Source organism: Oryzias latipes, chromosome 7, assembly GCF_053564925.1.
Source record: "Oryzias latipes strain Hd-rR chromosome 7, Olatipes_Hd-rR_3.1".
In the NCBI taxonomy this organism is placed as follows: Eukaryota; Metazoa; Chordata; class Actinopteri; order Beloniformes; family Adrianichthyidae; genus Oryzias; species Oryzias latipes.
Genome location: NC_136243.1, coordinates 21,381,454 through 21,407,594, shown reverse-complemented (window position 1 = coordinate 21,407,594; position 26,141 = coordinate 21,381,454). Strand labels below are relative to the sequence as shown.

Below are 26,141 nucleotides of genomic sequence, written 5' to 3'. Positions count from 1 at the left end.
CCCCCACAGGATGCTGCTGCGGACCAAAGTGAGCGGAGAAAACCGTGTCTGAGTCCGAGCCAATCAGGTCTCAGTCCCGTTGCAGCCCCTCCCTGCGACCGTTTCCCCCTCTTTCTATGCTGATGATGTCACTGACTGCTGTGAACGGTGTTTCCATGGAAACGGCCGCCACCATTTGGCCTACATTAGAGGCAGCTTTCCCCTCCCTCTGTTTTTCAGACACCTGCCCCCCCCTCCTAAGGAGGCAGTGGGGCAGCGGAGGGGCGAGGGTCACTGAGAGGAAGCCCGAAGCTGCGGACAGGAAGAAGAAAAACGGAGCGACATTCACAACAGAACACAAAGCAAAACTGTCAAAGTTCTTGTTCTGGACTGTGCGTTCTGTGACCAGTTTATAATCTCTGCTGTTTTTGTGCACAACAGCTGCTTTACATTTTTTTTTCCTTTTGAGTGGGGGGCAGAGAGCACAAAAAGGGATCGGTTTGAAACCGTTTCCGGTTGGGTTTCTTTGCTCTCCTGTTTTTGCCGTACTGAAAATATCTATTTATTCCTGCTGTGTGTGCGGTCGGTCGGAGAGCAGCAGCAGCCAACAACTCTGCTCTGAAAGAGCTTCTCTCTTCATGTTTTTCATTATAGTTATTTAAACCTTTAAACAGTCATAATGTGACTTTTTTATGCTCGTGTATTAACATGAGGGCTCTACATGGCTATTTCTAACATCTTTCTTTCTCCATTAGGGAGCGGTGCGTAAACTTTTAACCATGAGCTGATTTTTAAACGTGTAGCAAAAGTCACAGCCTTTTAATTGACAAAGTGAAATAGAAAGCAGGTTTTCACATGTTTAGACACTTTTATTTTCTAACGTACATTCCAAATCGCTGTGCATCGCTCCAATGTCCTCGTCTGACGCAATCTGCTCCTCCCTCGTCATCATCACGGTCTTAGACCAACCAAACCTTCACTGTGTGATGTAAGCCCAGGGATACATGTAGTCTCTCTTCATTCTTTCCATTCGCTTTCCGCCTGCATGTTACCAAAATGCTCACGGTCAGTGCTAGTTCAAAAGGCTCAGGGCCGCATTATTGCCAATTGTTCAACTTAATAATCAGAGACTTTTTTTTCTTTTTCTTTTTTTAAGTAGTCCATCATTGTGGTTTGTTTGAAATTAAAGCAAGCAACTGCCCATTTTACTCACAGTAAATGTTTCTATTGTAAGGTGTTTTTCACTGTATTATAAATACTGCAATGGTTGAAATTGGGATGGAGATTGTATTACATAAAGGCAATTCTATCCAATGTCATTTTTTTAACATTTCAAATTATGTTAGCAGGGTAGTGTAACCTTTGTTAGTTTTTGTTTAAAAGTGACAACTTTGAAAATGAATGTATATGTTGATGTAATTTAGATTTAACAAATTAGTTTTACAATTTCTTCTTTTGAATTATGTCTAAACATCAAAGGAGGGGGGGGTGAAAAGAGTTGCAGTATTGCAGACGAACTGAACTAAAGAAACTGACGTGATGTGGGACATTTTCACCACAGACTTATTCTTCATACTTTTATTTCAACATCAAGCTGTTTCATTAAAAAAAAAAATTCCTTATCTAGTTTTACACAATTTGAAGTGAAAATTTCTGGGTTGGCATATTGTAACCCTTGTGCTATCCTAGGCACTTTACCATTGGGAGGTGGGTCATCTAGACCCACTAGACAGTGCGCTTAATCTTTTTTCTTCAATGATTTGTGAACCTCACTGGTGTCCATGGATTACATGGAATCCTCTCCACCTTTATCCACCTTTGTCATGGTAGGGATAACATGTCAATGTAAGGATCAGGTCATCTGGAGCCCATAAGATAGCACAAGGGTTGTCCTAACTTAAAAATTAAATTTAATGTGAAATGAACTTTTTCATTTCTAGATTCAAAAATTAACTTGCACCACCTAAACATAAAAAACCAAACAGATTATGCCAGAAAAAGATCATTGTTTCTGAACTGAAAGCTAAACACCAGGTCACACGGAGTACATCTGTGTGTGGTTTAACAGAGACCCCAGAGGACGGAGGTTTTTTTTGTGTGTGTTTAATGTTCCTGCTCTTAGATATGACGCCTGTATGATGTTCTCTCTGACATGAATCCAGAGATACACTTAAGCCATATGATCGAAGATCCAAACTGTCTGGAGTTGCGGCTTGGCGTCCTAAACTCTAAAGCATCTTGTTCCATCTTCCCGATTTTAATCCCAAAGCTGCTTTATGTTACATTCACTTTTTTTTGTGAGAAGGACAAATGGTTTCTGAGCGCTCGTCTTCGCGTGCAGCGCTTTTCTTTTTTGCCGTGCCTTCATCTGCATATACGTCTCATTAAAAGTGCATCCTGCAGTCATGGTGTGCTCATACAGACAGACAGACCTGTAATAAAAACTAATCCAGCAGAATAACAACATTGTGGGTGCACAGTGCACTTGATTGTATCTTTTTTGTTTCCAGTTTTGTCTCCTTTGCTTGTTAAAAATTTGTTTGCCTTCATGTAAATGTGCCTAAACTGCAGAGAGAAACGTTAATTTTAAATTTTGCTTTTCATACGAAACATACTCGAGCCTAAAAAGTAAATAAAATAATCACTGCTTTATACATCTCTGATTGTTCATACATTGTGTATTCTCATGGATGATCCAGTATGGGAGAATGTGTTCTTGAAACACTAGATCTTCCTCAAATTCAACACACTGGTAAAATCACATTAACTTCACAAAATGAAAACTAGACTAATGCAGAGGAGGGAATATGAGAATGGATTGGACACACTCTGCAAACATTTGATTGCAACTGTCTTCAAAATATGAAATAAGAAAATGGATTGCAGATAAATATGGATTGCAGTGCTATTTTAAACCATTTTTTGGCAACAGTTAATATATTACAGTGGAAGTTATTTAGACTTTGAACACAGACAGATTTCTTGTGAACGCTAAGCCAGAAGGAAAGTTTGAATGGTTGATTTGCTGTTAATGCATTTTCAGGTCTATTGCCAAAGAAATTAGTTTCATTCTTGCATAATTGGACATTGTAAGGTTTCAAACCTATAAGGGAATAATCCAGATGCTTTCTTAGTGGAGTTGAAATGTGCACAGGACTGAGATACACTACATTAGAGGGAGTTCCTACCCTTTTTCAGTGTAACATTTGTGCTATCCTAGGCACTTTAACATTGGGAGTTGGGTCATCTAGACCCACTAGACAGTGCGCTGAACCTTTTTTCTTCAATGATTTGTGATCTTCACTGGTGTCCATGGATTACATGAAATCTTTCCACCTTTATCCACCTTTGTCATGGTAGGAAGAACACGTCAATGTAAGGGTGAGGTCATCTAAGATAGCACAAGGGTTACAATAATAGGCTTCTTAAAGTGGTCCGAAGTCTTTTGCACAGACACACCAACACAGACAACTTAACTTTGCTCAAGAGACTCAGTCAATACATTCTGTTTATTCTGCAAATGCATTTGTAAAAATTGTACATCCAACCCCAGTGTGGAACTTTAAGAAAAGTTCAGTTCTTTTACAGTCAAATTTATTCAGTAAGAAAGATCCATAAAAACAGATTTTTGTACACGTCAGTGACTTAAAGAAGCACTTAATGCTACAACACAAACCCTTCTCCATTATTAGAATATATATGATCACATTTGTTTTGACACCACAGGCTTCTCGTCTCTTGTGGCTGATGAGATTTTAAACTTGGAACAACTGATGTCCAAATTCAAGCAAACAGAAAATAGACAAACAGAGATGGGCTGTGAACAGCCTAGCTAGCACTTTTAAAGTAAGCTGCAAACATCATGAAAAGAAAAAAAAGAAAATACTAAAAAGTTTTATCTAAGGCCTCAGCAAGCACTGTACAAAAAAAAAAAAGAATTGTGCATTTTTTATTCGTACCTTAAAGAACAATAACGGACAGTCTCATAATACTCAGCTATCTCAACTCCAACCATTTCGGACTGCATCCCAACCCCCCACCCCTGATCAAGCCTGTCACAAGCCCCCCCACCCCATTTCCTTTCATGTCCACCGTTTCTCCCATCATTGCGAGCAGGCAGAGTAAACATGGCAGCAGACCGCCATCAGCCTCCTCTTCCTTTGGTTTTCACTCCTGTGCTTATCCAACAATAAAAAACAAAAAAGTTGTCCTAAAGGGAAAATGGTGGCTGAGAAAATGCAGGGAGGTGGCATCTGTGGAGTGAGGGGCCATGAGAAACAGGAGGAGGGGAAAAGGGGAGTGAAGTCAGCTGCTGCTTCACGTCGCGGGGGAGGTCACGCCTACCCGCTGGGGGGTAAGGGAGTGAGAAGGAAAGGAGTGCGGGAGGGATGGATAGTTATTCAAGATCCGTTTCCATCCAGCGATCCTGTTACAAAGTGCATCTGCCGTCAGACCCCCAGAACAAAGACCACCTGCCTTGTGGACTCCAGCTTCACTCAGAGCTCGCCTCAGTCCATCTCTGTAATGATGACAAAAAAAAAAATCTGTCAGCCTCCCAAAGACTTCAGAAAGCATGTGTGGATCCCTCATCGTTCCACTGTCTGAGGAGTTTAAAGCAGATCTTGTTACGCTGCACACAATTACTGCACCTGACAGATGATGACTCATCACTGTTCAGGTATGCATCATAAACCTCATGTTTTGACACAAAAAAAGACCATATTTTAAATATTAGGGAACAATTAATGCTGACTCTTAACTGATTTTTTTTTATTTCAAGCCCCTCCTATTGTGTTACACATCCGTCATGAGTCTTATTTTTTTTAGGTACATTTGGGAAAAACATGCTGGAGGCATGGACATTATTACCTTTGGAAGCATTCAAAATGTCCTCAGCGTTCGTCTTCTCTGCATCGGTTGTGAAACCAGACACTGATTGCTCCATTTTCTGGTCCATCCCGCCTGCCGGCTGCTGCTCCGGGGGGGAGGATCCCGTTGTTCCGGCCACGCCTGCTGCAACTGCTCCTGTCGTTTGGGCGGCCGTGGGTTTGTTTTGGAGCAGAGACCCTTGGGTGGAAAACCAATGCCGCACCAGGTCTGCAGTCAAACCCGTCTTCTCCACCAGCTCCTGCAACTGAGAGGAAAGACCAAAAACCAGAGCACTTTGCTGTCATTACCTCACAATTAAATGTCATTTATCAAGTGACCCTAAATATATAGAAATGTTAGTGAGATGCATGATTATTTATGCTTACAAAAGAAAGCACAAAGAGATGAAAAACACCTCACACAACTGTTTAATAACTATTTGAATTCATAATTTGTCCTTGCGAGTCCTCTATTTATCATATTGTTACTGATAATTAAGTAGTTGTTAAAATTCTGAGCTGTTCCATTTTTCCTTTCCAACTAAGGTTCAACTTGACTTGTGTTAAACAGGTAAATGTTTGTTTGAGAACATTTTAAAATAAAGGGAATTAAAATCAGGAAAACATGCTGACCGCCATTCAAGTAGTTCAAGTTAATGACTTGACTCGCTTGAATTAAAGAACCACCTTAATGCTGCTAACATGTACTGTCTGCCTGTTTTCTGAAACAGAAAAATCGAAATACATTTAATGTTTTTATGTCTGTATTAACATGCCTCGTTTCCTTAACCCCTAGTTTATTTATTTTGTATTTTTTGGCTATGTTAATTGCTCCTATCCAAAATGAACAAACAAAGAATAAAGTGCCTATTTACTTAAAAGCCCACAAGCAAATAGTTCTGAGGTCTTCTAGCGTTAAATAGAACCTTTTTCTCTGTTCTACGTTCTCGTCTGTTGTGTTTTTAAAGTGTTGTTGTCACACATCTCACAGAGTAATAACTAAGTAAATAAGGATCACAGCAAATTACAGAACAATTTAGTAAATAGATAACAGGGAGAGAGAAATTGTGTTCTACTGTGAACCGGCACATTCTCAATGAACTGCATTGAAAATGACCGCTGGACAAAAATGAACATGAACAGAACTGAGTGCAGGTTTTTCATGTTCAGAGTATTTTTTCAAATGTCATTTACAATGATATATAACAGTTCAGTTCAAATAAGATGCCAGGGAAAAGTCTAAAGCTTCATTGACTAAATTCTGTTAAAAGCTTTCTCATTAATCTATTGTATCCTCTATAGCAGAGTTATGAACGGCTGGAGCTCGATGGGTAAAAGTGGTTTATGAGCTGCCACTTCAAAATGATTGAACTGAAGTTGGGATGCAAAAGCTTTGTTTCTGGAGGTTAATGAAGAAGTGATACTTCTACAAACATTAAAACAAAACCTTTAAGAGCTGGGAACGTGCTATATCACAGAACCGTTTATTACACTTATTGCTCAGGTTCTGCTCTGCTCAGAACTCTGGACTGAGCCTTTGGTACCTGTGACTCCTCCAGTCTGCCTTGAGCATCAAGGTGGGCCTGCAGGATCTGCGTGTTCTCCGCCTGCATCTCCTCCTCCAAAGCCATGTTCTGATATTCTTCCAGCCACTTCAGCGGCCCGTTCTTTTGGACGTAGCGGCAGTCTCCAAACCAGCGCACCACCTCAGATCTGGGCAGCCCCGTACCTGAAATTAAATCATCATACTGGGTGGCACTGGGCCACTGGGTGCGAGCGTAGACCTGTTTGAGCAGGTGCAGCTGCTCCACTGTCTTCTTGCCTCGGACTGTTGTAGGTTTGGGGGAATGAGATGCTTTTGCCGTTTGAGAGGAGGACTGGGGGGGTTTAGAGTTGCTGGATGAGGTGGGGATCGGGGAGAAAGCAGCTGGAGATTGTAACGTTAGATTCTCAGAGCCTTCACCCTCTAGCTTGCCACTGGCTTCAGTCACTTTGAGCATCTTCAGATTTATTTTAATAGGGTTGACTTTTGGTTCTCCGGAACCATCGTCTCTCGGTTTGCCATCCTCGTCTACCTCCATATCGTCTTCGCCCTCCTTCAGTAACCGCTCAGCTTCTTCCTTTTTTCTCTCAGCTGCCATTCTCTTCCTCTTATCGGTGAACCAGCCGTGGATCTCCCTCCTGGTCATCTTTGTCTCGGATCGCAGCCGGTCCACTTCCTCTCCTGGGGGGTCAGCGTTCTCTGCAAAGCTGGCCTCAAGCGCTTTAACCTGACACAGCAAACATATCAAGAAATCACCAGAAATACAAGCGCCGAATGAACTGCTTTCTGAGGAATAAATAAATGTAAATCATCATTTCTGCACTACAGGGTCACTACTATGGGTCTCACCTGGTGCGGTTCTCTCTCTTTGTAGCGAATGGCTGTGAAATCAGACGAGGGAGGTCTGGTTGTTCGGCGAGAAGGTGTGGTGGGGGAGGTGGGAGTCGCTGTTGCAGCAGAGTTCTGGAAAGCATCAGGCGAGTTCTGCTGGGGGGTTTTTGCTCCAGAGTTGCTGTTACATTCAGACAGATCCATGGGGGTGCCGGCAGACCCACCTCCTGGCGTGGGTGGACCGCTCCCTGATCCCGTGCTGGGTTTACCCTGCCCTCCAGTGCTGCAGCGACCCCCTTTGAGGTTACGGAAGTGGTATCGCCGGTCGCTGAACCACTTGCGGACCTCTCGTACTGTGAGGCCGGTGATTCCGATGAGGCGATCCACTTCGTCCTGGTCTGGAAACTGGTTGGCCTGGAAGCTGTCCTTCAGGGCAGTGAGCTGCTCCTGAGACTTCTTGCCTTTGTAGAAACTGGGATCCAGAAAAGCATTGATGGAAGTCCGTGAGCTGCTGATAGGAGCGGGAGAAGCGGAGGAAGACTTGGAGGAGGGGGACAAAGCTTCATCTATTTTGATGTTTGGCGAGTCTCTGGCAGAGGAATTGTCCTCTGGGCTTGAGCTCGTCGTGCTGCTGCTACCGTTAACATCTTTCCTCTTCTGTCCATCGCTGCCTGAGGCTGCACTGCAGACAACCACGTTGCTTCCCGAGCCAGCCCCGCAGTCACTCTCTGCAGCGCTGCTGTTTTCCTCTTTGCTAACATCTGTGACCTTAGCAGCGACGCGGCTGGCAGAGTCACCTTTGCTCTTGTCGCTGGAGTCTACAGCAGATGAGGCGTGTTTCCCGTTACCGCTCCCCGCCTTAGCTTTACTGTGGTTGCTGCTTCCAAGGCTAAGGTTGATGACACCACCTACAGCACTGTTCGAGTCTCCTCCCCCACTTTTGCTGCTGACGATGATGTTGCTCCCTGCACTGCTGCTGCCCACTGTTCCCACCACCATGCTGACGCCTTTTTCTGCCACCAGCGCTGCGGCGGGACGGCCCTGCATCATGGGCCGAGCCGCTGCCTGGGGCTTTGGTGTGACAGCCAGGGCCACAGGAGCACTGCTGACCTGAATCCCATTGGCCACCACCGGCTGCGTAACAATGACGCCTCCTTGACTGACCAGAGAGCCCTGCAGAAACTGAGGGATCCCTGCGGCTCCCAGGGAGGCCGGCAGCACCGTGATGGTGTGCTGGGCTGGACTGGGGTGACTCTGGCTCTGCGTGCTTGCAGGTGTGGTTTGAATGATGGTGTTGAACATCTTCCTCCTGGCCTCCTCTATCTCCTCGGGAGACCAGCTGATGCCTTGCTTCAGTCTCTGAGCAGTGAACCAGATCTTGATCTGTTCTTCTGGGAACTTGGTGACCACGGTCAGGTAGCAGAGCTCAGCTTTTGTGGGGTATGGGAACTTACTGAAGGAGGTCTTTAGAAAAGAGGACTCATCCATGGAGGCACTGTAGGTGGGGATGCTACTCAAAGGAATCATGACCTGACAAAAACAAAGTGTCAGAAACATTAGTGGAGAGCATTGGCCAAACTATCTTGTATGGTTCTGGTTAAAGAAAAAAAAAGTTTACCTTGGGGAGATTTTTTGATGATGAAGACGAGGAAGCAGAAGAAACATTTAACGGGGCAGTGACCGCTGCAGAATGGTGGACGCCTCTGTTTTGGGCTACAGAAACCACCTAAGAGAATTTAAAAAAAACATCTCAACTGCATTTACACTCAAAAAAAAAGACTGATGTACTTAACCGTAACATTTACCTGTGTGATGGGCGTCTTCAACAAGGGCAACGCCGTTGAGCCGTTCACAATCTGTATAGCTGAGGGCAGCGTGGCCTTCGTAGCTCCATTGTGGACAATTGTAGGAACGTGGGTGACCGTCACAGCAGCAGGCTCTCTAGCTCCACCCTCTCTGGACGCGCAGACACTCTGCGGATCTGAGAGCGGCTCCTCTGACAGCGGGTGGGACACTACAATTCGTTTGGGTTCCGATTTGCCCTTCAGCATTCTCATGATGGGAGTTTTGGTGATAGAAATCTCAGAGTCTTTGCCTAACTCTGTCAAACTCAGAGTCTGTTCCACCACAACCCTTCGTTCCCTTTTCCGCAGCTGCAGCGTTGTGGCCAGTGTGCTGGGGTGAACCCTGGCGTTATGAAGGGCCAGCCCCTCAAACTTTGGAGCCGAAACGGCACAGTTCATGCAAACAAAACTAGGCTCTGCTCTAAACTCTGGATGCACGGAGTAGACGTGATCCAGAAACAGGTTGAGGTCGTGGGTTTCAAAGTTGCAGAGTTTGCAGGTGTAGTTCCCAGCACCATCCTTATCATCCCCTAAATCTGATTTGGAACATTCATTAGTGTCACCTCCAGAAACCCTGGGCTGATGGAGGAGAACTGGAGAGTCCCGTTCGACATCCTCTATGGGGTGGATTATCTTGCTTGGGATCATGCAAGGCATGGTAGATTTCCTCTTGCTTGCCATGGTGTGACCATATGGTGGAGTGGCCTGGTTAAATAGCTGAGAAACGCGAGCGAGACGTTTTTCTGCTGCCTAAAGGCCAGTTTTAGGAGAGGGAAAACAGCAGGGCTTATCCATAGGTCCAAACACTTCGGTCTGAAAATAAGAATGAGAAACATATATGAGTTAAACTACTCATAAGAACCTGTGATTAGGTCAACACATATAAAAACCATGTCCTAAAATATGAGGTGGAATAAAATGACGCCATCTCCTGAGCCACATTTCCCCCCAGAAACTCAAGTCTAACTTCTTTTAAGAGGCATTCCACAGCTCATTTCTCCTCTACAGGGTCGTTTGGGAGCGCTCCTGTCCGACCCCCTTTTCCCCCTCCCCCACATAACTCCCACTTCCTCTCATCAGACACACCCCCATTAAAAAAACACAGTAAATGGCTATCTGAGGATGCATAACCCCTTATTGTAACAGTAAAACCTGTCCAGCACAAAAGGCCTTTAGCTCTCATCTGTTTGCTTAGTTGTTGGACAGGACAAATAAAAAAAAATAAAAAAAAACACAAAATGTGTTGGGTGCACAGCTTCCATAGCCTTGTGGACGGAAAGACGGAAAACGACTACCAACCAGCGAATGAGTAACTTGAAGTACAGTCGGCGCCAGAGAGTATGTGTTTACCCAACAGATGGTTCTCTGAAAGATATGTTTTGGTAGTACAAACGCACATCCGTGCACCTTTAATGTTTGCCTTACACACTTTTTATCTTTGTTCAAAATGGCAAAGTTTCCTATGGAGGCCATGGCTCCTCCCTCCCTCGCCCCCCCAAAAAACGCAGAGGCAGTGATGCGGTGCAGAAGGACGGCTTGAGGGCATTTCATCTAGCAGCCTCCCTGCCCCGACATGATACCCAACACGAGCAGCAACACCTTCTGGAGGTTTAACAGCTCAACCATGTGCAACAGGAAGCTACTAACCACTCTTTAAGCCAGGACCATCTCTGTGTAAAAAGTCTTTTCTTAATAAACCTGGTTTTCTGGTACAAAATGCAAAACTAAACAGCTCACAACTCCTTTAATGTGTCAACGAGACAAGTCTCCATGTTTTATGGGGCATGGACCAGTTTGGACGTTCTGTTGGAACCGGTCACTGTTAAAGACTCACTGCGGTCATCTTTTGATTCCCAGTAGTCTTTGAACCCATAAGATGGTGACATCATTGTAACAGAAAAATATCAGAAATGGGTTCTGTGGTGCACTTGGTTTGGGGTACAAAAAAAAAAACTACACACAATTTCATTTTTAAGAAAAAAAAGGGTCTGGGTTCTTATGGGTTAATTATGATTACTTAGATTTCTAACAAAAACCAAAATAAACCTGTGTCGTTGTCTAGGACATAGTTTCTGTAGAGCAGCAGCAGCAGCACATTAGAATTCGCCTCTGCTGTTAGTGCAGAGCAATCCCATCCCCTTTCCCCTTCTTTTTTCTGACAGCTTGTGGCACGCCCACCGTATTCTACATCTACATTTTTTTAAAGCTCCATTTTTTGTCTGCTCCTGATTCACATCGATTGGAATGAAGAAATATTCACAAATGCAATCTTGAGCTTAATTTTCTTTACATATATGTCTTCCTTTATGAGAAGAATGCCACAAGAGCATGTTAAAAACATGATTTTCATTGGAGTGGTTCTTTAAAATGTCCATGATTATCTATAAATCAGTAAACTCACACCTCTATATCCAGACAAAACTCTTTACTATTGTACTGATAGTTATCTTCACCAGCAAAGCTCTATGGTGGAATGTGGACCACGAGTTCTGTATGCAGAAGTAGACAGCAGTTAAAGATCTTGTGAATCTGAGTCTACTTTAGGTTTGTGAAATAAGGAATATGATTTTTGTTTTCAGGGTGAGAACCAACTCCCATCCTTTGGATCAGAGCATGAGGAGTCTACAGGCTATTGACGTTCCTGTGAGAGAATGTGATGCCCCTCATCCCTACTTAACCCTCCCACCTCCACCCTCCACACGGACAGTAGCTGCCCTTGGCTTGGGCCCTATGCGTCCCTCTTACACCGCCCCTCTCCTCCGAACCCACCACCACCATCAACACCATTCAGTTATGCATCAGGGGGCATTGCTCTGCCAAGGCAGACTGGTCACATGACCGATACAAAGGCTTACGGGTGGGCAGTCGCAGCCATCCATCACGTGGTTTTTCTGGGTGTGGGTGGCAGGCAAGAGGAGAGCGAATTGGAGATGGTGGTGGGGGATGGGCAGGCCGTTTGGGGGGGGGGGGGGGGGGGGGGGGGTTTAACTATCGTGGAGGAAGCACTGAGGTGTTTCTGCGAGGAATTTTTTTTCCTCCCGATACCCCACTGCAACTAACCGACCCCCGCACCTCCGAGCCCCTTCCCTGTTCAGAACTGCAGGCACACAGCGCTTCCCTCCCTCCTCGCTGCACTGCAAGGCCTGGAATGTTCCAGCAATGGAGGCGACCTGAAGTCCGTCCGCAGAAACGCCAGTTTTTATGCTTGAAATGCAAAAGACAAGAACAGGCCGTCTCAGTGTTGATCAATGATAGATGATGCGGTGTGGACAACACAACTCAAACAAAGTGATGTCACACACAAAATAAAAAAAGCCTGGCAAAGGAAAGTTGTGAGGACTCACTGACACAAGTGTAGCTCTGCCATGAATGTCACCGACCCCGACTGACCGAGCGAGCGGCGGGGATGAGTTTGTGCCTGTAATGTGTGTCAGCATTTGCATGTGTGGGTTTCCTGTGAGAACAGGGAGGTGGGGTGGATGGGCGAGAACTTGTGTGTTCGCGTCTGAGTGTGTGTATGTGGCGTGCGGGGGTGGGAGCCTGCATGCCTGTGTGTGTGAATCTTGCTTTCTGAGGTAGTGAGGCTGCCGTTTTCATTGTGAGGAGGATTCGCTGAGTTTGACCTCCTGGTTGGAAACCCATATTACATTTGCTTCATTGATGGGGAAGGGGGCGTCCACACTTCATTTACTGGCCCCACTCTTGCCTAGCCTGTATCCAGATGAATCACAGCTGCAACACTGAGATTGGTTTGCAAACCAAAAATCTTTTCCAGGTAAATAAAAAGGCAGTTGTATGTTTTAAACGTTTTAAAATCTTTTTTTTTTCTCTCAGCTCTTCACACTCAGTCTCCCTTCCAAACATATCTGCAGCCCCTCTCCCCCCTCCTCTTCTCCTTCCTCCACGAACAAGTTTGGCCCAGGGAGACGGGTCGTCAGCACCAGTGGTGTGTTACTGTCCCCATGGCAACCCCCCCCCCCCCCCCCCCCTTCAAATCTGTCTTCCACCAACTGAGATCTCTGAAGCTTGCACATGTGGGTTAGCACACATCTCCTTTGCCATCCAGTCCTTGGCTCAAGGATTTCCTTCTTTGCCACAAATCCTTGTATTTGGAGAGCACCCGCTAGGGCTTCATTAAAAAAAAAAAAGGAAGAGCAGTTGACCTTTGAAAGTTAATCAAGAAAACGCAACAAAGATTCATCAAATCTAAAAATCAATGATCTTTGAAACAATGTGTTGGATTTCTTTTTAGGTAAAAGAAAAAAAAAGCTATTCTGTCAGTTTTTAATGTAGAACCCACACTTTTGTCAATGAAAGTTCAGTTTAAATCACGTAAACCTGAAATTTGTGATGATTTTCCATTGAAATGGATTCCTCTTTTTATGCAGTGATCTACTGCCCATTTAAACCTGAGCACAGATTTCTGCAAAGCTTCGGTTTCTTTTCTTAAGTTACGTTCACACTGCCCTCAGCAACTCTCCATCAAGTGGCCCTTTTTTAGGCTCTACGTACAAAATGCATGGCCATTGAACGTGCGTTGAAAGTTTCAACCAGGTCGAACTTTGACCAGTCAGGAACTCGGATTTGGTAGTGACATGTTTGTTTGTCTTCATGGAAGAGTCATCCGCTTGTAAATAGATCCTGGAGGAGAAATGACTAATTGCTGTTTGTGCCTAGCTGTAATTATACGACACCAAACATTTCATATATCGGAATAGAGCTGTAAAAGAAATGTTTCGCACAATTTGCATCACTTTGACATTTTGCGCCAAGCCTGCAGTGACCGACATGCTAGTTATTGTTCACCTTTTGACACATCCCGTCAGCTCTCACTGCTTTGGACAGCTGCTTTGGCAGAGAATCTCTACTTTCTGCCAAACCAGACAGTAGAAACTCCAGGGGTTTTGCCCTTCCTGACAAAACCCCAGCTCTATCAAGGCACAGCTTAAAGGGACTTGGACCCACACTGGATTTGAGCTTATTGCGCCCTTGGAAAACGAACCCCGGCTTCCTGCACGCCAGGCCTCCAACCAGCCAACTGAGCTATCCAGCCGCTTTGGTGGCCGACATGCTAGTAAATGGTGAAAAAAGAAGAAGAAGCCCCTCCCTGCTTTTCCAGTGTAAACACCTTAGGCTAAATGCGCATTCAAGAACCTGCATTTTAGCGCGTTCTTGATCGCGCGTCAGATATCCGTTGTGTTCATAGCTATACTGCGACACCTTGGTATTCAACCAAAGTCGCAAGTTTTAGGAGTATAAGAGACGCAAGTATGCGGCCATAATCAAATAAAAAATTATGGCAGATAATTTGTCTTTTGAAAATGTATATATATATATATATATATATATATATATATATATATATATATATATATATATATATATATATATATATATATATATATATATATATATATATATATATATATATATATATATATATATGTATACTTATAAATATATTTTGAAAAAATATATCCTACAATCTGAAGTGGAAGCACATTCCTGCTGAGTATCAGGTATGTGCTTTATAAAGGAAACATCTACTGGCCCCTCTGCGTCTGCAGTCATCCATGCTTTCTGGTGCCTCCAAGTAACAATGGCTCATTAGTTGCTACATTTTAAATTAAAATGAAACAGCCCCAGCACCCCCCACCCCCACCTCAGCCACCTGAAAGGTTTCACACAGAACGCTTACATGAAGCCCACAGGTTGGCCCTCAGCTCTGACAACGCAGAAAGCCCCAAGGCAACCTCAGTTGCAGGTCTGCATCTAGGGATGCACTGATGCGGCCAGCGCTCGGTTGCGTGCCTGAAACTAGGGTATAGCTGAGAGAGGAGGGAGGAAAAGATGGCGGAGAACCATGCTATGTGCTGTCCATCCTAAAATGGCTGACATCACAAGCTGTTCATCAGAAGCTGCTGCTGCTGACCTCAACCTGCAGCTCGCCGCTTTCCTCCCAGATTGGCTCAACTCAACTGCGCTAATAACACCAGACTGTCTACAAGATCACTGGTGGTTTAAAACTGGAGAAAATATAAAGTTCTGAACCAGAACAAAGAGATGCATCATGGGTCGGCTGCAAACAGCGTGAAGGTGGGACTCGGATCAGAGGAATGATGGAGAGAGAAGGACTCTAAGGTCACAATCCCCACAGCTAAATGAAATACAAATGCCAACACTTGGGAGTTTTCATTTAGTTAACTCTGATTCTTTTTTAACTGACAGTCCAGATGAACTCTGGTGAAGAAAGTTTCCCCGTCTGCTAAACAGGTAGCTGGATAAGCCATCTGTACCTGAGGCTCACGTGGACGTCAGACACACATTAGCTGGGCTCTAATCCCTGGTGTGACACACACTCATCACAACAATGACATGATGAAGGACCATGGCAACCGCGTACACACTCAAATGTCTGAGGACCAACTTTGCTGCTTGTGAATAGTAGAGGCAGCCCTGATTGGGAATCTGATGCACCAAACATCCAAGCAAAACAACAACAGGAAAATGCAAAAATAAGACCATTCTAACAGATGGAAAGCAGTTTTCTGTGTGTCAAACTGGATTCAAGCTAATTTATTTTAGTACATAAAAGGTCTTTTATACGTTACAAAAAAAATGTTTTAAATGTAAAACATTTTTACATTTTTAAATGTAAAAAGCTTTTTTTAAAAAGATGTGAGATTTTCTGTGCCCTGGAGGTCCCTGAACGCCACACATGATTGAAACCGATGCATCTTCCGCTCAACTTAAAGCGGGCCGAGCCTCCAGCTTAAAAGGGCGATGAGGGTTCAAGAACCAATTCAGAGTGGAGGAAAAAGGCAGGCGCCCTCCAAACCATAAAACAAAAAAAAAAAAATAAAACTACTCTCTCCCCCCGTTGGCTGTCGCCATTTTAAGCAGACGACATGCAACTGGCCAGAGCCAAAGCCTGCAAAGGTGAGGCTTTACCCGCTAACTCAAGTTTAGTAAAAAGGTGAAGGAGGCGCCAACGCGTCGCAGAAAAATCCCACTCACCTCGTCTGTCGGAGCCCCAGAGGTACCAAAAAGTTTACATTGACACGGGCTCCGATGAGCCACTAACGGACGGGAGGGTCGGGCTTGACTGATGATGGAAACTTAGAGGTGTAAAGACCCCTTCCGTACATCCGGCGGCGACGACCCCCGAAACCGCAGTCACTCAGAGCAGCGACGGAGCCCGTCCTCCGTCCGCGGTTGTTTATTTCGAGCGCCTCGGCGTTAAAGCAGGCGGTGGAGGGGAGGAAAATGCCACCGACGTACGAGGGGAAGAGACGCACACGTGACGCGGACGTCACTGACGGTGGAGTTGGCGTGAGACAGAGCTCCGCCGTCCGCGGAGCAAAGAGGGACTCAGACACTCCGTCCCGCCGCAACCCCAACAACCCCGCTTTGAAGGGGTTCCGGGTCGGACCCCAGGGGTCCCTGTCCCGGGTAAAATTAAACATGATGATGGGGTCGCTCACACCTGTCCCCCTCCCAGGTAACCTCTCTTAAAGGGACAGTGTCTAAAAATAAGCATGAAATCAACCCGCAGTTCATGCAGCTGGACACATCCTGTTCACCAAAATTCCACCTAAAAGGTCAGTAGTTCTCAAATGGGGGTCCTAAAGGGGTCTCCACATTTATTTAGTTTATTTTTTGATCATTTGTCATGAAAATCTAATTGGGATAAGTTCTTTTAATATCGATTTTGTCAGCAAAAGTTAAATTAAAACATTTTATAGAACAGCTGTTGGGGAAAAAATGGAAAGATTTCAAAATAAATAAACAATCATGGTACTAATATGTGACTTTTTTATTCCAATTAAACGTTCTTATCAAAGGTACAGCAGATTTAAAGCTGTATTTTGCTAATTAGAAGAAAATTTCAGTCTAACGCTCTGTCATTCCAGAACTATTCAATAAGCCTCAGAATTAAGGGTGTAATGATTAATAGATGAATTAATTTCTATTCCTACGATACAACCAGATCAACCAGTCTGATTCAAGTTGGTAATTGAATCCAGTCCAACTATACCCCAAAAAAACTGTCCCAAAAATGATATAAATCCATTATATTAATGTTGGAAAATACCATTTGGATTGCGGTAATTCTTGTTTACTTGTTTGTTTGTACACACATTTAATGTAGACTTGATTATCTTGCAAAAAAAAAAAAAAAAAAACACAAACAAGAAATCTGGAAATCCTCAGAGGCTGAGAAATCTGAGTCACACTAGGCCTGCACAATATACCGCAAATTTATCGTTATCGCGAAATCAAGCTGTGCAATATGCATACCGCAAAAGACGGCAAAAATCGCAATAAATGGTTACCTTAAATGTGCTAAAACAAACTCATGGCAGCTTGAAATATTGAACAAATGAAATAAATCCCTTTATGCATTTAACCAATCAGAAGGACCCGTTTACGTTGTTGATCAATCAGATGAGCCCTTTTATGTTTGATGTTTGCCTCCTACGTCGACGAGGGTCATTTGGAGTATAATTTTTAGACTGTTGAAGTGAAATGGAAATGATGTTTTTGTTTTTTTTTGCTATTTGTTTATATACCGCTATTTATATCGTTATCGCAATATTAATTACCAATATCGCATATCGCGAGTTTTCCTCATATCGTGCAGCCCTAAGTCACACTGTTGAATATTTGCCTGAAGATGTCCTGGATCGATTTTAGGTCAGTGAATCGGATCAAATCAGGTCATTCAAAATGAACCAATATCTACTATGAGTCATATCAGCAACCACCAATTATGATATCCATCCAATCGTTGTTAAAATGAATCCTCACACCCCTACTCTACGTCAAACTACACTATTAAAGTTTGAATGGACACACTTCAGCAGAGACTCAAAAGGGGGCGTAACACCAGATCTGCCACAAAAGGACTATTAATACCTCTATGGGCTTTCAGGAACTTCTATGGGCAAATGTCATTATTTTATGTGTTCAGTAGAGCTTGAAATGAGTTACCACAAGTCATTAGATTTATAACATCATTAATTATGTTTAAAAAAACGGATTTTTTTTCAAATACAAGTGCAATTGATATTTCAAGTCCCCCCTCTTTTGTATTGTCGTGATTGTAGGATTTTTTCTGTCTTGTTCTGTTGTGTGACATATGTTTTATGTTTTGCAGAGCATGAACCTGCTGAAAAACAGTTTAAAATGGAGTCAGGCCATATTGTTGTTTTAAATCTTCTCTAGTTTAATAAGTTAAATTTTAATTCAATTTCACTTTGGAAACTAACTTAAAAACAGACTGAGAACCGCCGTACTGAGTTACTGGTTATCTATGGTGGCCCTGAAGTGCAAATCATTCAACAAATCACTAGATACAAAAACATTTTTAAGATGTTATACCAGACAAAAAAGAGAATTTTCAACCTTTTTTTTAGCTCTTTTGAAAATATAATTAGATGTTCATCTTATTTTTGTGCAAATATTTATCAGTGGATGATAAGCAAATGTAGCATTTATACAATAGTCAGGTTTTAAATGTATTTATAAGATGTATCATGAGCTGTCTTCCTTATGTTGCAGGATTCTCATCCAAGGAACTCTCCACAAAGTGCTTTTACACTGTGGCATTAGTGCTTGGAGTCTTTGATTAAGTCTTCTTAATCACGTGTTACACATTTGATAAATGATTCATTTATTTCAAACATAAAGATTTTGAACACTGAGGGACAAGGTAGGCCTGTAACATTTATTTGAATTATATTTTTTCGTGAATTTATCATACATGTGATGAAATAGATGTCTTTGATTGGTCTGTGTTTTTTAACAAACAAGGTTGACAGAGTAAATATTTACTCCACTGTCTCACTGCTATGAGGGAGAAGCCTTTACTTTCTCTTTCCTTTTAGATAAAAAGATGACACTTCCCTGTTGGCTGCATGTGTCAGTGGGTCAAATTAGGACCCAAAAGAAAAAAGTGAAATCTGTTGTCTCAAGTCTTGAAGATCAAAAAATGCTTTAAGGGATTACACAAAATACATATACATAAGTGAGATGTTTAAAAGTTAATTCTTTTGAGTTCTGCTTTGATTTTCCTTTCACAGGTTTGTGGAATCATGAATGTAAGGTTTGAACATTTTTTTTTCTATTATGAAATATCCTTCTGTTCAGATTTGTGTCTTAAAAGGTACACTTTTGTGTTGATAAATCAATGGACCACAAATGAACTATGATGGAATGCCACCACATCAGAGCAAATGGAGTGTTTTGTAACACATCGCCCTCTGCTGGACAGATGAGAGAACAACTGACAGATCTCAATGACTCAGAAACCTTTCTGTGTTCTGCCTTGTCTTGATCAGGGTCAAAGGGGGCCTACAGCCCATAATAACTCTCCCATCGGATGGAAGATGCAGTTACTAAGACAACAGTATTAACTATCACCGTGGCAACCATTCCCAACATTAGTTTAAAGGATGCAAGCACTCCCAAAAACCACATAACCACAAATCTTCTGATTAACATTTTAAATATTTGGTGTATGAATGATATTTGAGGCAGAAAGTTTAAAGAGACAAACATTGTATCTAACAAAAGTCGAACTCATCTAGTCTTTTTTCTTTTTTACATAGACAGTTGGGATTTTACTGGATCAGATGTTTGTCAGGAAGCTCTGAACCTTTCAACTGCTAAACTGTAATTGCCAATTCCAATATGTGATGAGATGTTTTCCTAATCTTTGAGAGACAACGATAAAAAGGAGAATCACAAAGAAAAAAATGGCAGACTAACAACAAGGTGGGTTGTTGATAATATTCTCCCATGTCTCCAAAAACCTGAGGTTTACTTGATGCTGCCTTATCAATGTCTTAATACTTTCAAACTCTGATAGCATCAGTCATTTATTTACATTTGTACTGACATCTCACCCAGTGGCTTTGCACAAATAAATGACTGGAATTACAACACATAAAAATTTTTAATTAGATGACAGCTTGTGCTTTTTAAAAAACTGTGTTTGATACTTGCCTTAATGTAAACAATGATAATTTAGGTGAAAATATCAGTTACTTTAAATCCTAATATGTTCTAGAGGTTTCTCTAAAGAATTGACAACCTTTTTCCATTTTATTTTATGTTTTTATTTTTATTTCATTGTATTTCTTCTTAAAATTTACAGCAAACAACACACAAAGTCCTAATTCCTTTTTTTCTGAGGTTGTTAATGAGTATGTTTTGTTTTCAAAGTAATTAGAGCAAGTGAGCATGCACAGACAACGGGATCAATATTTTTCCCGTCAACGTGAGTACAACCTACATTTAAAATGTTTTAATTTGCGCAAGGTGCTAAAGGTTGTCAATTAAGCAAAGTTTGCTCTGCGATAACAAATAACCAACAGAAATATGTCTATTTTTTTTTTAAGTGAAAATGGAGCCACCATCCACGAGGAGGCGCTGTAAGATTCCAGAGAGTTTTTTTCCCTCGCATGCGACGAAACGTCGCACACTCTGATTGGCTGGGGTCATACGATGTTGCGCATGCCTAGATGTGTTTTACGGCTAGCGACGGAAATCTGTCAGCTCAGCTGTGACTGAATCTCTGTCAAATATTTCAGTGTACTGGTTTCGTCTGGTCACTCCTGAGGCTTTAAATCCAGATTTGATTTCACCGCAGCCTATACTGTAGAGTTTTAAGGCTGAATTTCAATTAAGGAGGACACGATGTCGAACAGCTCCAAGCGAAAAGAAGAAAGTCACCTGCTGATGAATGGGGGAGTAAAACAGTCCACATGGACCAAAGTGTTCAACAGTAAAGCTGTCTGGGAGGAGAAGGTCAGTCGCTGATTCCGTTTTAAACCTGATTTGTAGATTATTGTTGCACATACTTTCCAATAACATGTTTATGAGTTAGTTGTTGGGACGGGCTGTTTTTACAAGATTAGTCTGGCTGGTTGGTTAAATGCCGACTGTCAAGTTAAATCAATGCAACTTCTAAAATTTCAACGACCAGAATAGCCGGGAAACGAGGATTTGTTTTCATTTTCTATGATGATCCCCTCATTTCACCAACGAACAGTCGAAAATCTGAAAATGTTAGTCAATCGTTCTATTCCTGCTCAGACGGAACTGATTCTGAACCCACCGTCGAATACACACACTTTTATAATTGTTTTTACTATCAGGATGGTCTTTAATGTCAATTAATCAAGAAGGTCGTTTGAAGAAAAGCTATTTAAACGGTTCACAAATTACTAAAACAAAGGATAACGCTTTAATGTGTGGATTTCCCTCTGAAAGATGACATGTTGGGAATTATCCCATTGATCTGCTTATATATTTGTTATGAACTGGTTACCTTTCCAAAGTATAGCTCGACACCGTCTAACTGTTAGCTGCTACTAAAGACTTAGCCTAAAGTGTTATTGGTAAATGTAGGAAAATAATGGATCAGGACTAAATGTGGCTCCTTCCAAACAAAACAAAGGTAAACTTTTCATTTTAAGTGTGTCATGATTTGTATTTGTGTGTTTGTGCTACAGATGAAAATGATTATTTCTTTTTTTTTGTTACTAAACATTCACTTTTCCTATTTCACAGGATGAATTTTTAGACGTGATCTACTGGCTCAGACAAATTATTGCAGTTATCCTTGGAGTGATTTGGGGAGTTGCTCCACTGAAGGGATTTCTTGGAATAGCCATGTAAGTATTATTGCTCAGCATGGATGATTTTGATGATTTCGTTTACGATGTTGTATTGAAGGATAACACTGATAGGATTCTGTCCTTGTGTTTGTCTGGCTAGTTTCTGCGTCATCAATGCTGGTGTGCTGTACGTATACTTCAGCAGCTTTCAGCAGGTTGATGAAGAGGAGTATGGAGGCACATGGGAACTCACCAAAGAAGGCTTCATGACTTCTTTTGCCCTTTTTCTGGTGAGCATGTTAATCTTTGTGAAACCAAGTTTTTAATTGATTTCAAAAAATATAAAAAGTTTAGTTAAATTTGATGTAACTCCTTTAGGATTTCAAACTGGCCTCCTTTCTAAATGAGTAAAAAAAAGTGTGGAGTTTCTGTCTTTACACCACCAAATGAGTAGTTTAGTTTGAGTTTTCATGTTTAGTGTGCTGAGGAGTAATTATGACCTCATGCGTTTTGGTTAGATCTTTCCAGTTTTCTTCCCTGGTTTTTATCTGCACTTGGGTAGTATTTTTTTTTTCCTCACTGCAGATTCCAGTTTGAAGGCCAGCATTTGTTATTTTTCCTAAAATGGTCAGAAACATCTTTTAGAAACCAAGCAAATAAATTGGATGTTTAGTTTATCTGTCTCATTTGCTCCCTACCAGGTGGTGTGGATAATCTTTTACACAGCTCTACATTTTGAATGAGGAGAATTCCACAAGGCTCTAAACAGACATTTCTGTCGGAATAAATTGAGAAGCGAGAATAACCTAATGGTTTTGGGGTGTCAACACTCCCTACATACTGTCTGACTTCTGGGTGTGCAGTCCATCAAAGGAATACGTGTCCACAAAGCAAGATCAAGCAAGAACTCGGACATGAACTACATCACAAGCCTCTCTACAAACTGATGCTTCCTTTTTTGTTTTCATGGTAGCTTCCATTGCCCTTCTCAGCTGTTCATCTTTTGTCTTTACATCATGCTGATCGTTTATGACAGAAACACTAAAGATAGGAATTCAGTAGTTTAGCTCTGACTGATATTTTTTTTTCTTTTTTATGAATTGTGGAGGTTGTAACATTGTTCTGAAATAGTCTTAAAGTAGCACAGATAACAACACATTTTATGCTCAGAGGATAACAAAGTACAAACGCGGTCCCTACGCACTTCCACATGCTCGTTCTTTTGCAAATTAAAGGAAAAAGGTTCCATCCTTCAACATGCCACCATTTATTAAATAGAAAAACAGCTTTTCAGAGGAAACTCCCTTTATAAAACTAGTTTTAGTTCCCTTCCTTCAGCTATGTTGAACCTTCACAAAGGTTCTCCAACAGTTTGGCAGTAAAGGTAGGAATGTTCTATCTATCTGTGGTTTTAATCTTGATGGTTTTTTTTGTCTATTAAAAATAAGGCGTACATCTTTTTTCTGCTCCGATTATATGAACTTCTTTAAAATAAACTGAGCTGTAACAAAAGTGAAAATTGTAACACATCACAGCATTTCAAACATCAAATTAAGCGCTGGTTGTGACAAGTTATTTTATTTAATCTTATAGCTGTAGTATCAATTTGCTGTCACTTAGGTGGAGGATTACCAACCATTCAGGATAAGAGGAAACGTGCATGTAGTGTTAAGGTTGAACTGTTCACAGGCTGAAGTTGAATCAGATCTGTGCACTGCCATGATTTGTGTTGAGTGTTTTTGCTTTCAAATTAAGTTAAAGGATAATTTAAACTTGAGTAGCTAAATTTGTTTTATTTTTTTGAGTTTCTAATCAAAAGCTTGTCTGTTTTTCTTTTTCTAATTTAAAGTCCTCTGTTAACTCAGTCAATTTTCCTGTTTGTTAAATCCAAATTGTATTACACAGATATATTTATCTTGTTTGATATATCTCTCAGTATTGTATAGAACTTGCAGTTCTTGCAAAGCTATTGTAATAATAGTTCTATTCAGTATGCAGCTGGCGTTTCAAATGATTGTATTTTCTGACACGTCTTTTAAGAACCATTAAACAAGGGCTTTGTTTAGCCTCCATTTTCAAAAAAAGTTCTCCTTGTTTATTGATTGGGCTTTTGAGCCATTGAGTATTGTTACAATGGGGAATTTCCCAGTGGTAAGGTGTTCATTTGTATTATTCATTTGCAATCATAGAGCTGAATTAAGGGAAAATGTTTATTCCTGCTTTTAGGAATCCCCCCAAAAGTGTTACCTTTGTGCTGAGCTCTGCAGCTTTACCACTGATGAATCTAAAAGAAAAATGTGGTCGAGAGGATCATCTTTAGCATCTTTTATTTATTTAGTATAGACAGATTAAAAAAAAAAAACAGAAGTAATTTTTAACAGTGGCCTGGCAAAAGCAAGACCTTTTGAGAGAGAAAAAATACATAAATGTATAGTAAGTATAGAAATGTATCATGTTTTCTTATGTACCATTTTTAACGACTTAAACAAGTGTCACTAAATGTTAACATGACCATGTTAAAATGTTTGACATTACATTAGGCATTGAACCATAAAACACATTTTCAATTTAAGAGCATAAAATTAAATCTATTAAAATGTTACATTGCTACAAAAACCAGAATTTCTTATGTTTGGGTGACTAACTTATTCCCAGAATAATCTGAAAATTAAACTTCTAGAGTTTTAGCATAAAATAAGAGAATGAATATAAGTTGAGGTATTGGACACACAAAAAAAGTCACCTCTTGCAATCCATGTGTACTCTGAAGAAGGCTGTACGCAGACATGTTTGCTTTAGCCCACAAGGAAGAAGCGTATCTGATATAGGACAGATTGGTCCTGACATGCATGGGGGCAAAAATGAGCAATGAGTTCATTCAAACTGTTTTGAACCAAATCTGAAATTCAAGTTGGACATTAAAAAAAAAAAGGTTAGCAGACACAAGGCTAGCAAGACACGTACTGTGGTGACAGTGCCAGGACAGATCTCATTTTTGAGAGTGTAATTGAAGGACTTATCAAGAAGATTTGCTTTGTTGAAAAAATGTTGACGCCACAGCACTTGCAGTATCGACCACATTAAGACGTTAAGCTCTCAATATCTCTCCAATTTTGAATTTCCAAGTAAATTAAATTAAAGTGTTATTCAATTTTCATTTAAAAATGAATGCAATTTTTATTTATTCTTTTATGTGATACTTTTTCATGCAGTTCTTGCTAAAACATTTGTTCACAGTCCATGGCGATAAAGTTCTGATTCATTCTGTCTTCCTCACTAGACTGCTATAAAGTTCAATTACTGCAGACACTGCTCTCCTCCACCAGTCAATCTCAGGCTCCATCCCTGCCTCGCTGCAACAGATCCCTAGATAAGCTCCTCCACCTGGGAAAGTGGTTCATCCACTGAAATGCAAAATCTGCCTTGTAAAAAAATTGTAGGTCATGGCTCCAGGAAGCCAAAAAGGACCTCATCTGAGGCTTTGAAAGCCAAGCCATTTCACTATTTGAGAAACTGTATACAAGTTGATGATCAAAGGGAACCATTTCTGTGTCAAACTTAGTCAAAGAATCTGACTTCCTGCTGGATTTGTAAACTCAGCTGTTTATCTGTTTGTGCGAAAAATTGAATTTTACATAAATATACCGCACTGGTATTGTTTGTTTTTTTTTAAATTTCATCTCAATCAAAGTGCATCAAATCCAAAAATAAAGTAAAATCAAAAGCAAAGTAAAGATTTAGTTGAAACTGTCAGCAGGTCTTTTTTCATTGCTGCAGTCATTTTTCTTTTTACAGATCATATTTGGTGGACCCCCCCCCCCCCCCCCCCATTTTTAATCCCTTAATTTTATGAAGACAAGTAGATCCAGTTTGAAAGGGCAAATCTGTAAATCCCTATTGATAATAGCATTAAATTATCCTGTCAAACTCAACATTTGCTATTTAGATCATTTAGCCAATAGCAGACACCAAACTGTGACAAAAAAAATCGTAGTGTATCTTAAATGAAAATTGATTTCTATCTGTGCATTTTAACTTTTCATATTTACAGATAAGCCTAAACGCGTTCACAACTCCCAGCCAATGAAATGTCAAGAAAATCGCTGTCATGGTGAGAAGTGATTGACAGGCTTAAATGAAAAAGTCGATAACGATGCATTCAGTGACACTCGTAAATAACAAGACCATGTTGACAGCCCAAATTGCCTCACATTATGGAGGTCTCTGGTTCAAATCCCTGTTGGTCATTTCAGTGTGTGGTTTGCATGTTCACTCTGCAAACACCCTGTTTGTGTTAAGCAACCCAAGTACTATTTATGATAAAGCGGGCGTCAATAACGGGTGTAGGGATTAAAAGCTAATAAGATTAGTTCAAACCATTATTTACCACCATATACTTGATCTTTTACTTCTACTTTTGTACAAAATGTATGTGCTAAAAAAAATGCAA

The 26,141-nt window shown here is 41.4% G+C and overlaps 3 protein-coding genes across 5 annotated transcripts in view; 2 read left to right on the top strand and 1 right to left on the bottom strand.

The window, feature by feature from the left end:
* The window catches only part of plcg1 (phospholipase C, gamma 1), a 32,295-nt gene extending 29,662 nt beyond the window's left edge, over positions 1-2,633 (top strand). For both annotated transcript variants that reach the window (XM_011477196.4, XM_011477197.4), the window contains exon 33: positions 10-2,633. In XM_011477196.4, the coding sequence (XP_011475498.1) occupies positions 10-52 (43 nt within the window). In that variant the 3' untranslated portion in view covers positions 53-2,633. The remainder of the gene's footprint in view (positions 1-9) is intronic.
* Positions 2,634-3,469: 836 nt separating this feature from the next.
* On the bottom strand, positions 3,470-16,540 carry zhx3b (zinc fingers and homeoboxes 3b). Of its 2 annotated transcripts, XM_078950574.1 has the most exons (8): positions 16,083-16,539; positions 9,027-9,878; positions 8,840-8,947; positions 7,240-8,751; positions 6,670-7,117; positions 6,392-6,576; positions 4,849-5,113; positions 3,470-4,498 (listed from the first exon to the last, which is right to left on the bottom strand). In XM_078950574.1, exons 2-8 carry the CDS (start codon positions 9,744-9,746, stop codon positions 4,488-4,490), a joined length of 3,249 nt encoding a protein of 1,082 aa, XP_078806700.1. In that variant the 5' UTR covers positions 9,747-9,878; positions 16,083-16,539; the 3' UTR covers positions 3,470-4,487. The 2 variants fall into 2 exon arrangements, with proteins under 2 accessions (XP_078806700.1, XP_023812426.1); XM_023956658.2 differs by having other exon boundaries at positions 6,392-7,117; positions 16,083-16,540.
* Positions 16,541-20,548: 4,008 nt separating this feature from the next.
* Positions 20,549-23,451, top strand: rab5if (RAB5 interacting factor). The gene is made up of 4 exons (XM_004070497.5): positions 20,549-20,879; positions 21,645-21,748; positions 21,852-21,981; positions 22,393-23,451. Exons 1-4 carry the CDS (start codon positions 20,769-20,771, stop codon positions 22,432-22,434), a joined length of 387 nt encoding a protein of 128 aa, XP_004070545.1. The 5' UTR covers positions 20,549-20,768; the 3' UTR covers positions 22,435-23,451.
* Positions 23,452-26,141: the final 2,690 nt, after the last annotated feature.

Bases quoted from the DNA above. Each gene is read 5' to 3' on its own strand.
- rab5if (XM_004070497.5), top strand. From the start codon at position 20,769: ATGTCGAACAGCTCCAAGCGAAAAGAAGAAAGTCACCTGCTGATGAAT. The intron at 21,749-21,851 runs GTAAGTATTATT...TTGTCTGGCTAG, and splicing joins GGATTTCTTGGAATAGCCAT to TTTCTGCGTCATCAATGCTG. The intron at 21,982-22,392 runs GTGAGCATGTTA...GCTCCCTACCAG, and splicing joins CTTCTTTTGCCCTTTTTCTG to GTGGTGTGGATAATCTTTTA.
- zhx3b (XM_023956658.2), bottom strand. From the start codon at position 9,746: ATGGCAAGCAAGAGGAAATCTACCATGCCTTGCATGATCCCAAGCAAG. The intron at 8,948-9,026 runs GTAAATGTTACG...AAATTCTCTTAG, and splicing joins TGAAGACGCCCATCACACAG to GTGGTTTCTGTAGCCCAAAA. The intron at 5,114-6,391 runs GTACCAAAGGCT...CTTTCCTCTCAG, and splicing joins GCAGACTGGAGGAGTCACAG to TTGCAGGAGCTGGTGGAGAA.